General features: G+C 44.0%; 5 protein-coding genes across 5 annotated transcripts; all 5 read right to left on the bottom strand.

Annotated features, from left to right (window-relative positions):
• Positions 1-604: 604 nt before the first annotated feature.
• EAE98_007348 (uncharacterized protein) lies at positions 605-1,717 on the bottom strand (the record flags this gene model as incomplete). Its single annotated transcript, XM_038954971.1, has 1 exon — positions 605-1,717. One exon carries the CDS (start codon positions 1,715-1,717, stop codon positions 605-607), a length of 1,113 nt encoding a protein of 370 aa, XP_038808621.1.
• A 568-nt stretch (positions 1,718-2,285) lies between these two features.
• On the bottom strand, positions 2,286-4,469 carry EAE98_007349 (uncharacterized protein; the record flags this gene model as incomplete). Its single annotated transcript, XM_038954972.1, has 4 exons — positions 2,286-2,342; positions 2,393-2,763; positions 2,881-4,117; positions 4,173-4,469. The coding sequence occupies 4 exons, from the start codon at positions 4,467-4,469 to the stop codon at positions 2,286-2,288; spliced, it is 1,962 nt and encodes a 653-aa protein (XP_038808622.1).
• Positions 4,470-5,529: 1,060 nt separating this feature from the next.
• EAE98_007350 (uncharacterized protein) lies at positions 5,530-8,513 on the bottom strand (the record flags this gene model as incomplete). Its single annotated transcript, XM_038954973.1, has 3 exons — positions 5,530-6,936; positions 7,057-7,785; positions 7,833-8,513. The coding sequence occupies 3 exons, from the start codon at positions 8,511-8,513 to the stop codon at positions 5,530-5,532; spliced, it is 2,817 nt and encodes a 938-aa protein (XP_038808623.1).
• A 539-nt stretch (positions 8,514-9,052) lies between these two features.
• On the bottom strand, positions 9,053-10,146 carry EAE98_007351 (uncharacterized protein; the record flags this gene model as incomplete). Its single annotated transcript, XM_038954974.1, has 2 exons — positions 9,053-9,511; positions 9,607-10,146. 2 exons carry the CDS (start codon positions 10,144-10,146, stop codon positions 9,218-9,220), a joined length of 834 nt encoding a protein of 277 aa, XP_038808624.1. The 3' UTR covers positions 9,053-9,217.
• Positions 10,147-11,049: 903 nt separating this feature from the next.
• EAE98_007352 (uncharacterized protein) lies at positions 11,050-13,120 on the bottom strand (the record flags this gene model as incomplete). The annotated part of the gene is made up of 5 exons (XM_038954975.1): positions 11,050-12,576; positions 12,628-12,698; positions 12,758-12,770; positions 12,837-12,871; positions 12,934-13,120. The coding sequence occupies 5 exons, from the start codon at positions 13,118-13,120 to the stop codon at positions 11,050-11,052; spliced, it is 1,833 nt and encodes a 610-aa protein (XP_038808625.1).
• Positions 13,121-13,481: the final 361 nt, after the last annotated feature.

Here is a 13,481-nt window from a genome sequence, read left to right on the forward strand (position 1 = left end):
AAATACGTATAGCGTTAAACGTACTGACGATGAAAGAAACGTCGAGTGACTGGATGAGCAGGAGTCACAACCCGATAACCCAAAGAGGAGTGTATCCCCTAAGGTGTGGTGGTGCCATTTATGGGCGCCGTCGCTTAACCGGGTCTTAAGTCGGGTACCCCACTTTCTGGCCACCCCCCTTTTGGGCCACCTTTTCACACCAAAATTGATCTTTTTAACTTTCTTATTTATAAATAGAACTTATTGAAAATTGGAATATATATAATTCAGATTATTCAAAATTTACATTCAAAATTTCAGATTTTTAGGATTTTTCTGAATCGATCTCTAAGCCTTTAAAATATCGATTTTTTGATTTACTATAGTCTCAATTTCATTTTCTAACTTTAAGCTCATATTTCATATTCAATCCACTAATATTATAATATGAAAGTCTACCTCTAAGAGGTCTATAAGTACTAGCGATAATATGACGATATGACAACGAGTAAAGGGGGGATTCGCTATTAACCTGTTTTGCTTCGTACTTCGGAATACCCATCTTCACCGAGAGAGAAAAAACCTTGACGAGTTACAATTTGTGCAACTGGATAGCTGAACTAGCTTATGGTTTCATCACAACAAGTCTACCAACACCAGTAAACTCTGCAGCCGTATCAAAAGCTTCTTTCCACCCCTCCAAACTAAATGATTTCACATCTACAAATTCCTTTCCTCTGGGAAGTAACCCACTCTCCAACATCTTCACAAACTGCACCATGTCATCTCTTTCATACATCAGTTTTCCCTTCAACGTGATGTTATCCCCCATGACTTTCCAGTCGTTAATGTGGTACTCTCCAGAACCCATAAGACTAGCTCTCCCGCCTTTTCGAAGCGAATTAATTGCGCTTTTCAAATGTGTCGATTGAGCTGCTGCAGGTGGAGAAATATCTAACACAGCATCGATTGTGCCAAGTTTCTGTAGAGCCGCCGTATCCGTATCCACATCACCTGTCATGTTGACAGTTTCAATGCTTGCACCTGGAGTCCCTCTTTTGATATGTTGCTTCAACCTCTTCAATTCCTCTCCATTCCGCCCCATAGCAATAACCCTCGCTCCCATCGCGACCGCCACTTGCACCCCAGCACCACCAAATCCCCCTGTTGCCGGACACACCACAATCGTCTCCCCTGGTTCCAATCTGATATCTCTCAATCCGCCATATGGAACCAGAAGATAACACAGATACGTCAAGTCCTGCAACGAGTATCCCAGTTCTTCACACAGTCTCGGCTCACTAAGCGCAATGCAATTTTCTAAAGGTACGCTCGCGAATTCCGCAAATGTACCATTCCTCCAAACATCTCTCATCAAACTCCTACTGCCCTCACTAAACCCATCGTGGATAGCACTCAAAAAAAGAGTACTGGGATCATCACGTCCACGCACAACACAATCGACATAAACTAATTGACCTTCCTTGAGAGAAACAGCATCAGGCCCAAGTGCGATGATGCGAGCAATAGCGCTGAAGCCTCCAACGATAGGAAGAGGAAATGGATATGGGCGTGCGCCATTGTATACTTCGCGATGGTACGAGAGAACACCCGTACAGTGAATTTGAAGGACGGCGCTTCCAGGCGTCGGGAGGGGAGTTGGCAAAGATTTGACGAGGAAGTCTGAGCCTACTGATTCGAGCACGAGAGCGCGATGTTGAGATGGCAAGGAAGACATTGTGGATGGGTTGTTTGGATTTTTAAATGATACTTTGAAGAATATTTAGATTTGAGTTGTAAATGCTACCGGTATATCGAAGGATATAGCCATATATATAGTAAAAAGATCTTTTTCATTGATGGTACCATACTCTTTTATTCCCGTGGCAAGTTGTTCTCATAGTATGAGAAGTTCAATCACAGGCTCGGAAGACCGATCATATCCGAGCTTATACTCTTCAATGTGGGGCATTGTCTTCGGTGATAATCGGTGCTATCTCCAAATTATGGCAATTGCAGCTACAATTTATCTTTTTGGGATTAGCGCTTGACTTTTCGTACATTCCAAGTGGTTTGGCTAAGCTGAACATGTTGGATACGATAACCATTTGTGAGGTATCTCGCGTGCTCGGGGTTAAGTTGAAGATGCCGACTAGGAATCTTGACGCACGAAAACATCGACAAAACTTCGCGTTGAAGACACACACACTTAGTTCGGTCTATCCCGAGCTCTATGCATATTCTCTGTAGTCTGATTTGTTCTCAATTGGCTGCTAGTTGTATCGTATGCACGAACTAATAGACTACTAAAACTGCCACATGCTATCTAGGTCCATTCCCAGATCAAAAACATCACTTTCAAACTGCTTTTAAGTCAATCAGTGTTCAACAGAAATTAAGACATCATACTAACATCAGAAATGTTCAACCACGAGAACGCCGGAACTTCTGTGGTTTTATGCGCAGCAGATTGTCCACCGGGATTGATGTGCTCTGCGGACATTCGTGGAATGGAATCCTGCTGGATAGGAATGGATATATGACGTTGGTTTTCGATACGCTTGTGATGTAGATCTGACAAACTCTGTGAAACATCGAGCTTGCAGGTCTCTGGACTACCTTCTCCTGCATGTATGTTGAGTAATGCAATAGCCGTAGCCATAGTCAGAAAACACCAAGGCTCTTTGTGGAATCCATAAAGGTATCTGTTGCCCATAGTAGGAAGGCATTGCTTGAGGAAATCAATGATATTAGTGGAATCGCTCATGATAATACTGCTTGAGCCTGTATTCTCTCATTAGTATGGTACAAATTCCGATGAAGAGAGAGTATTGAAACGAAACATCAGCACTTTGTTTTCAAGATGCTAAATCTCGACATGAGAAATACGAGTAAGCTGACCTTTGGGCTGTAGCAAAGTGACACGAGTGAGCGTTAATGAAGCCAACAAAAGATCTTCTCGGAGCATTGTTACACTCTGATTTCCCGTGCTTATCATTTTTAAATTGAGTAAAAGTATATCTCGCGACATCTGGTAACAAATGTTTTCAGAAAGCCAAAACTTGCGATTTTCTCTCTTAAGATATGGTCGATGGATAGCTATAATACATTCACTAAGCTGGAAATGTAGGAATGCATGAGCGAGAATAGGAGAGCAGACATGGCTTGTTGCCCCTGAATTGACTTCATCCCAAGCTGGGAGGGAGTGAATTTCCTGGGTCAATTGATGGGTTAATTGCAAGACTTCATCGTAGCTCAATACTTTTGGTGATCCTGTCGCAAAAAGTCGGCGAGATACGTCTAAACGCAACTCCCAACTATGAGAACTATGAAATTGATAAGATGTCCGGGTATGTTTGTGGAATGGTTCTGAGACTGGAAGTGTTTTCGAGGTCTCGTCAAACTCGTCATCATCAATGTCTCCAGGGGTACCAGTTTTAGCATCAATTGTGTTCAGGAGAGTTGGTATTCCAGTCTCAAACGAGTTTTGCAAGTCGAGTTCGCGAATAACAGCCCACATCCGTGTTTTCATCTCTCGCGTAAAGATTGTATCTCCACTTGAAGTCGGGTCTCGGTGTAGCCCATCCATAATTGCATTTTGAAGCAAAGAACTCGTTTCCTTGAACCACTCTTTCTTCCTAATCATGTGCATTCGTCTTGCGAGATACAACAAACAGCCGATTTGATAGTGCACAAGCTTACGGCCATTTGAACTTTGCTCTCTTGACCATTTGTCACACGCGGAGATCCACTGCCCTGGAGCTATTTGGTGATGGGAAGGTGTGAGACTGCTGTAGCTGGCAGGAATGCATATTGAGATTGATATCATAGAGAGGATTAGCGCCGTCATGGTAGAATGACGAGTACAACCAGGTACCCAAAACTCGGCATATTCTTTGTTAAAAGTGGGAATATGAACGATGCGATGCAGTTGCTCGAAATGTTCGAGGTAAGACTGTACTAAAAAATCTGTTACGTCCTTTGCTGGAAGAATGGCCTCCAAATGGCACTCTGCCGTAAAATGGCTATGAGCTTGTAATAAATCATTCCGAGTGGCTTTGTCCTTTCTAATACGAACCCCATGAGGTGCAAACAATTCTTCATACGTTTCTTTCATGAACGGAAAGAGTTCAGGAATCTGTTTTGTGATATAAGCAAATTTTGTGAAATTATTATGATACACAGAATCTCACCTCTTCAAAGAAGCGAAATAGATGGTGTTGAGTGTAGTAACTAGAAGGATTTCTCGCCTTTGGATGAATAAGGTCATTATCCATCGGTATAATGGATCCATAAGTCTCCTCGCAACGCTTGTCTGGTAGCATCCCGTCGCTAATTTCCGAGACACCAGTAGCAGTCACAGGCTCTGCCACAATAGTGGCTTCATTTTGAGAATGAATCTTAGACAGCAGCACTCTCAATTGCGTCACCTCGGACCGGAGTTTTTGAACTTCTTCGCTATCAGTCTGAGCTTGCTGCTGCTTATGCATCGTTAAAGAGGGCTGTCCGGTTTCGAATGAACATTGTCCCGATCGCCCGGTCCTTACACATCTTTGACAAGGTAATCTACGATCACATGAAAGCTATTTCTCGAAAGCCAATTAGGACATAATTCATCATAATGAGAATGAAAGTGTACTGTTTGCACTCACTTTCTTTTTCCTGCATTCCCCACAACTTAGTCGTAGGCGTTTTCTCGGCACCTTTCCATCACTCGTCTTGCTAGTCGAACTTAATATTTGGCTATCCATACTGATATTACCGTCTTGAAGTTTTCAAGCATACCGATAGGTCTAATGTGACTCTCCCACTATCGTGAAAGCTCATCATCTCCAGATGATTGTTATTTGTGTTAGTCGCGGCGTTAATCGCTGGCGGCCGATCATCTCCGAGCTTCACGCTTACACGTACCGAGGCTGGTAACCTTAACGAGCATTAAATCAACGACCCTACCTCCCAACCACCCCCTACTTCCAACCACAAAATTCACCTCGCTTTAAGTACCTACATACCTACCTAGGTAGATACTCGCACATAAATTTTATTTAAAAGCACTAAAGAAATCACTAAAAAAACCATAAACAATTCACATAAATCCGATTCCTTAAATCTAATCTCAGATTACTTAACCTTAGTCAAGCTCATCTTGAATTTTGTAATCTTATAAGGTTAACTAATATAATTTATAATTTATAATTTATAATTTACTATCAGATCGCTAAGATTATTGAATCGCTATTTATTTTTATATATAGTTAGGTGTTCTTCGTAATATAATATAATGCTATTTGTTCTATCGTATAGATTTTTGTTTAATTTTCTTTTGGGTTCGATTTGATTTGTTGTACTTGGATAGTATCTATCGTGTATTGCTTTTACGTATGGTTGTATAGATTTTAATATATATATGTATATATATATAAGAGACGGAGTATATAATTTAAAAAATCTTTATTATCATCTATCTCCCATTCGATAAAAACCCAATCTAATCTACTCTATCCCCTCCTTCCCGCCCCCCTTCCCTACCCTTCCCCTCCCCTGCCCCTCCTACCCACCCCTCCTCCCCCTAACAAACCCCCCCAACCCCCCCAGCACCCTCCCAAACCCCTGCTCCTCCTCCCCCACCCCCCTAACCCCCTCTCTAATCCACCCCGCCAACTTCCCCCTCACCCTCTCCCCCCTAAACCTCTCATCCACCATCAAAATCCCCGCCCAATCCCCTTGATGTCTTATCGCCCTACCCACACTCTGATTCACCGCTCGCATACATACATTCTCAAAGAAATCCTTCGCTTCTTCTTTTGCTTTGTGGGCGATTTCTTCTCTGACCTCTTTCGGGATTTGAATTTCCATTTCCGCATTGCCTTCCCTCTTTCCCGTCTCCCCATTTTTATTTTCATTCTCCCCATCTCCCAACCGTGTCAGAGAAGAGGAAATCGAATAATCGCCCGATAACCGCTTAACCGCACTCTCCTCCACAAACCTCAACCGTCTCCTCCACTCCGCCGTCCTCGCATTCGGAAACGGCAATCCGACAATCACCACCGCTCTCCCCAACTCATCCGAGAAATTAATCCCCTCGCTTAATTTTCCCCCCACAACACTGAAAAGCAACCCTCCCTTTCCCTCTTCGATCGCTTTTCCATATCGCCTCAGTATCTCTTCCACACTTTCCTCTTTCGCTTCCCGCACTACCGTTTTCTTTTCTTCTAATCTCTGAAGGATGGATTTGGGTTTACTACTATGAATACCATTACTACTATTACCCTGACTCACGACTGCAAACCTCGCCAGAATCGTATCCAAAACCCTGTAACTGGGGAAGAAAACCACCACGCCCCCAGGAACAACTGTACAGACATTCACCAAGACTCTCCCCAACTCATCCATCATCTCTGCATTCGCGCGGTTTTCATACGTCCACTTGAAGGGGTATCCCGTGGGGCCTTTGGAGACGACACTCGCGAAGAGGTTGCTGGATGGGATGACGTGGCCGCAGGAGAGAGTGGTGATTTTGTGGGCGGGGATGGAGGGGAAGAGGATAGAGGTGTAATCTGAGAAGGGGGACATGGTTCCACCTGCGAGGATGACGGCGCGGGCGGAGGATACGATAGAGTCGAAGTGGATGGCCGGGTTGAGGAGTTGGAATTTGAGAGTGATGTCGGTATCGTGTTTGAGGAAGAAGAGTTGGCCTTCGGATGTGGGGTGGGTGAGGGCGAGGAGGAGAGATGTTAGGGTATGTAGAATAGGGGTTGATTTGGGGGGATCTTTGGGTTTGGATGTGGAGATGGAGGTTTGTGGTTGGAGTTGTAATGTTCGGATGTGGTCGGTGTAGGATTCGACTTTGCGTGCTAGTTTACTTTCTTGGAGATAGCGGATTAGTTTGAAGAGATCGATTTGATCGGCTCCTTTTCCGGATAGGAGATCTTTTTGAGAGACTACTCCATCTATTGCCTGATTTATTTGTTAGCCATCTTGCACCTGTTCATTCATCTCATTCTCCTTCTTCACAGCCCTCAAACTCAAAAAAACCCTCCAAAAATAGGAGAATGGGAAACAAAGAACAAAACCTACCGATCCCTCCAACATCCTCACCAAATAACCCACCAAACTATCCACCACCCTAATCGTCTGCGCCACATAAATCCTATTCTTGCCCCCCAACCTCTTCGCAAACTTTCTAAAATAATTCCCCAACATTTCCTTCGCCAACCTCAACTCCCCCAACTCCATCTCCGTCCCATAGATCCCCGCAATCGCATCCATCAAATTATGCGCCTCGTCAATAATAACCACATGTCCCTTCAAACTAATCCCCAGCGCTTCCCTCGCGCTCTTCTGCAAAAGTAACGGGTAAGGCAATGTGACTATTTCCGCGGGTTTGATGGCAGCTCTCGAAGCATAGTATGGACAGATTGAGATTTCTTTCCCCAGAGACCCCATATCTTCGATATCGCGGATCGTAGCGAGTGTGTGATCGCGAAAGGTGTTGACGAGTGGTTTGTTATCTTTGTTGGGTAGATGAGGACATTTGTGTTCTTTGGGGGTTGAAGATTGTTGGAGTTCAGCGCAACGTTCGTTGATTGCGGTTACGGAGTTGAGTTTATTTACTTTGGGGTTTATGCAGAGATTTTTGCGGGAACCGAGGGTTAGATGCTTGAGGTGTTCGTGGAGGGGTTCTTTCTTTTCGTCTGGTGATTTCGAGGGCGTGTCTGATGGAGGTATAGATGGTGGGAATTCTACTCGTCGGAGTTCGTTGATAAATTGAGTTAGTTGAGAATGAGTTCTCGAACAGTAGAATATCTATTACCTGTTAGTAATGAACATGAAATTATCAAAGTTCATATAACCTTTATCTCATCCTCCGGTTCCTCATCTTCATCTTCTACTCCTTTACTCCACAGCCCAACGCTCTTCTTCAACTCCAACGTTTCTTTCGAGAAAATAGTCTCATCTCCCGTTCCTCTCTTCCCACTACCACCAGCCTCCCCATCACTATCCCAATCCTCTAATAGAAACTCGTCTTCATTCCCACCAGCACTTTCTCCCTTCATACCCCCATCTTCATCTCCCCCGATCTTCCTTCTCTTCCCACTCCTCCCATCACCTTTCCCAGCCATCCTATCCCTCTCCTTCCTCTCTTTCTCTCTAATCCTCTCCAACCTCCTCTCCATCTCCTCCCTCCTCGAAACCAACTCCCTTTTCCTCCTCTCCCTCGCCGCCTTAATCACCCACTCCGGTTCTGTCGAGCTTGCTAAGCCGTCCCCACCCCCCTCAACCACCCCCTCAAAAATCCTCCCCTTCCACCCCCTCAACCACGTCACCCCCCCACAAATCAAACTCAAGCTCTTCCCCGTCCCCGTCGGACTCTCCAAAATCCCAATCTTCCCCTCTTCCAAAACATCCCACACCGTTTGCATAAAAGTTTCCTGGATCGGATAGGGCGTGTACGGGTGATGAAAATCTCTTTTGCTGTTATGGATTTCAATCTCCGTATCCAGATCCGAGGTGGTGTTGGTAGGGGAATCCATTGTTTGCCGGAGGTGATTTTTGAAGATGATTTGAGAAATTAATCGATTGAGAGTCTGGTCATCAATCTCGGAAAAACTCGAGCAAGACCTCAAGACTAATGAGCAAGAAAGTTGTGAGTCCTAGATACCTAGTTTCTTTTCTATTAATCTCTTAGCTCGTGGCTCGTGGCACGATGATATTGCTGTTTCCGAAGGTTACCCCGGTATTTTCAAGGGAGACGCGCTTTGTCAAAATTTCGATTCGCGAAGTCACGTCTTTTGGCGCAAAGTGCAATGAATTGACAAGTGGATATGTCTAGTAAGCAAGCATCTAATTCCATGTAATTACTGTTGGGAGATCGACTGACAGGTCCGATGAAATCATAAATTGTATATGCCCATGCAAGTTGTTGAAAGGTAAGAGTTTATTACCTCGTTTGCATAGAGAAGGCACTGAAGCTGAGGTATGGTTGTATTAAATCACTTCTTGAATCTCTCAAAAGCCACTTCTTGACAACCTTTGATACAATCAGTCCTAAAGGTAGAGTGTGCAAGCATGAATCAAGTCATCGAAATGTCATATGGATATTATGCCATGCCCGCTATCTAAAGTTACACTCATGATTCCTTATGCTCTCTCATCTATGCATATCATTTTCTACCCTTCCACCCCTCCATTCCTCCCATCATTCAAGTATCATGCACAGCCAGACACAATATCCAGCTTATACAATCGTCTCCAACTCTCTAGCATAACCAAGGGTATTCTCAATAGCTGTCATACTAACTTCCTTCTCCTCGGCGACCCCTCCAGCTTCCACATTCACACCATTCTTCAACTTTTGGTTAGGGAAGTATATCCTTCCATCTTCAATCAACCATCCTCTGTGTTGCGCAAATTGGACTACTGCTCCTTCTGATGGTAAGAAGAGGAGGTTCTTTGTGGATGAAATAGGTAGGGATGGGTATGCTGTTTCGGAAGACGAAGCAATTTCAGAGCGAATTTGGTTAATCAAGATCTATTCGTAAAGCGTTAGTTAGTAAGCTTCTTAAAATCCACAGCAACAGCACATCCAACCTTGCGGCTGATTGAACAACAACAAAACCAACTTACCTCACTGAAAACTCCATACTCCTCACTCGGCACCTTACCACCCTCCATTGCCTTCCAAACCAAATCATAACTACCCTCCATCAACCATCTCTCCAACTTAATCGGATATCCCAAGTATTTATCTTCCTCGACCCTCTTTCCACCATCCTCCCTCAATTCCAAGCCCTCCAACTCCGTATGAAAGCCCGCATAATCTCCCTGTGTCAACAACAACAAAAGATATAATCCTGTAATCTTATTCTTCTCTCCCGAGCTCTTGGCGCTAAATTTGTCGTCGGGAAGCTCGTAGTATGGAGTTAATTGATGAACGTAACGTGTGAAACCAGCTGGATCCTTGGCCCGAATGGAAACCAGAGCTCCCGTTTCAAAGACTTCGCGAGCGAGAGATAATATCGAAGGTGAAGTTGTTGCTTGTGGAGTCAAGGCATTTAATTTGAGAAGTGTTAGTTTGGCTTTGGAGAGGAGTGACGAGCTCTCTTGGTAGGATGTTGATGGGGATTTGAGTTTTTGAATAATTGTTTGAAGGTCGCGTTCTGACATCTTGATTGTTAAAGTGGTGAGTTTGTTTATTCCGTCGTAAGATTTGGAGAGGAAATGGGTTGTTTGAGTGATAGGGCGAAGAAGTTGGTATAATTGTAATTCGAAGCTTTTGGAGATGGCAAGGTAGCTATGGAGCCGCGTCGATGGAAGCAACCTTAAGACGCTTAGTCATGTGTCATAACCTGAGGCTGGTCAAAGCTCATTCTGAAATCACCACCTGATTGGTTTCCATTTTTGGGTTATGTGTAAGTTCAGCTCATACAATTATTGGATACCTTATTATATTATCCACCCTCTACGTATTCTCTTCTGTTGCTGTTGCATATCTGGTTTATTTTGTTTACTCGTAAATACAAGCCAATCAGAATCAATGAATCACTCACTCACAATCACTCACAATCACTCACAATAAGAATACTCATCATATCATAATCTACAAACTCTCATTGCCATTCTTTCTTCCAATCATTCAAAACCATTCTAGTATGTATGCAGTATTTGCAATGATCTTTTGCCTTTTGCTCTGATCATATTACCTCATAAAAGAACTCCCCGCTTCCCAGATGAAGAAAAAGACAAAACAAACTCCCATATTTCCCAAATTTCCGTCGTTACCCTATTATGCAAAATCGCAGAGAGAGCGAATGAACTTTGTGATCAACTCCAGTTGTATTATAAGAAACCCCATGGTCAAACTCTCTATGATACAATCGTGATATGTTCGGAGATGTGTGTGCAAATAAGTCGAATGTTGAGCGCTGATGTGTAGATGTGAACCGAATAACCAAGGGTACAAGAGAAGTGAAGATCGCAATTCGATTTATGTATGATGAAGTTCGAAAGATCCAATAGTTAGTTAGTTAATCGACACTGCGAATTGAACCCCAAAATTGACAGTCAAAATCATTGTTCACCAAACATTCCATCGATACCACTGCCGTTGGGCTTTTTTGTTGGAATGGTTCGACCACCACCAATAGCGGCTAGACTTGGGCTCTTGTCACTTCCTGCGATGTTCCAAGGACTGCTTTTCTTTTGACTTCTTTCATCATCATCCATACCTTCCATGTTGAAGACAAAATCACCCTGTTCCTCATCAATAGGTGTTGTGAATCTGCCACTGCCACCAATACTACTTGAGCTAGTTTGTCTATCAGCTGCAAAAGGTGATCGACTTGAACTTGTAGGAGTAGTTGTAGTGCGCGCTGATGACGATGAAAGAAGGCTGGATCCGCTACCAATAGGTTCAGTTCCGGAAAGACGAGTTCGTTGGAGTTGCTGAGAAATCATAGACAGAGGGGTATGACGAGGAGGAGACGCAATGAATGAAGATGCATCACCAGATGTATTAGGTCGAGCAATTGCTCTAGAGCCAGGACTTGCTCCTTCATGAAGAAGGGAGTTGCGAAGAGGAGAGCCAACATGTCCAAACACTGACGCTCGAGAAATTTCTTCTTCCTTGGGTTTTGATTGAAAGTAAGCATTCCACCTTGAAGGACTTCCGTTTGATGGAGAGCCGAATTTTGTCGGGGTGTCATTGCTTGGGGTGTAAGATGTAGATCTGATCTCGTCGTAGAATCCTCGAGATGGCTTGGATTCGTCATACGCAGCCCGAGAATTTCTTCTAGCTTTCTCTGCGGGTGTCATGAGATCATTAAGAGATTCTGGCAGTAAATCTTCTTCAAAGTTAAAAGCCTCACCCCAATCTTGCTCCTCGCGTCCCTTGGGAAGACTGGCTGATATCATCTTTGGTTTGGTCGATCGTTGAGAATGCATAGTGCGCTTGCCAAAGTATTCTTCGGATGGTGGAGATGATGCAATGCCATGGAATCGATCTCTGGTATCATCTCCGAATGCAGAGCTATGCAGGTTTCTCAAGGCATCCGATGGCTTTCCCCCACCGACTGATGATGCTGGAGGAGAATCGATACCAAAGGTCGTAGGAACTGAGGATGCAATCTTTCCATGTCTTGCAATCCACGAAACGCCATTACTATCGAAGGAAGCTGGCAAAGGAGCATCCAACACACTCAAACCTTTTGCTGCAACTGGCGAAAGTCCCCCACCAAATCGATCCATTATATCATCTCTAGGCGATCCATAATTTGATCCGGGATGCGACGCATAACTCGCTTCGATCGTAGGGATACCGATATCAATACCTTGCTGCCTGCCCATCATGGGAACAAATCCATCCTCTTGTATGGCAAAAGGTGAGTAAGGTTGACCATATGGTGAAGGTGGTACACCTTGAGCTCGAGCAAAGGAAGTGGTTAAAGCCGAGCCTTGTCCATGATATGGATCTGGGTTTATTCGTCCTCCAATGTTTAGTCCCGGAGCCATCGGTGGCATATTCTTATTATAATTGATTCGTCTTCCATCGGGGAGAACGTGTATATTTGCGCATTTAGGTCCGAACTTGCAGTTACCCTTCGCAGAACATTAGAATCCTGATTTGACTTTGTGAATAGAGTGTAATACCTTTGAGAAGTATTTGCAGACATTATCAGTTGTGCTAGCTAGATCGTGACTGAAAGGACAAGCTTGACCAGCTATAGATTACTTATTAGTCGAAGGCTCCGGTGGTGATGCTTCAGAATACATGACATACCTTGACAAGTACCCTAACAATTCTCAACCGTCAGCAACTCGATCACTTCTCGTAGATTAGAAGCATGAACTTTACTCACTTGTCTAAAGAATTTACACGGAACATGACCGGTATCTATGCAAAGCCGCATTAGCAACGTCATCAGCAACAAGTCCCCGGAAGCTTTCAATTCTTACTTTGTCTAGTAGGAGGACTTCTTGCAACACCATCTGCTCTAGCAGAACCACCATTGATCGGACCCGATTGACCATTTGGAATATTTAAGCTACCGGTGCTCATATGACGAGGATATTGAGTGTTGGAGCTGCTGCCATTTCGCATATGCTGCGGCTGCGGCGGTTGTGGCGCTCCGTTACCCAACATTGTATCCATGCCCGAAATGTTTTTGGATGGGAATGGAGATTAGAAAAATGGAATGTAGATATGATTGGAAAATTTATGTTGTTGTTTAAAAGAGTTGGATGCGGTCGGCGGGGTACAAGACAAGGTGAGGTAGGTGGTGGATGGGTGGATGGTGGATGGTGGATGGTGGGGGGGGATTATTGATCGAGGGTCGTGTGTAGTGTGGTGAAGAAGAACGAAAAGAAGGATGTTTTAAGATTAAGAGTAGATTGATTGATTGATTGATTTGACTTGATTTTAGCTTTGGATTTCTCTTTCTATCTTAGCCTCGTGGAGAAAAAAAAAGAGGCGAGAGGATAAGGAAAGGTTTTGATAGTGGAAA

This window comes from Botrytis deweyae, assembly GCF_014898535.1.
Source record: "Botrytis deweyae strain B1 chromosome Unknown BDEW_017, whole genome shotgun sequence".
Taxonomy (NCBI): Eukaryota; Fungi; Ascomycota; class Leotiomycetes; order Helotiales; family Sclerotiniaceae; genus Botrytis; species Botrytis deweyae.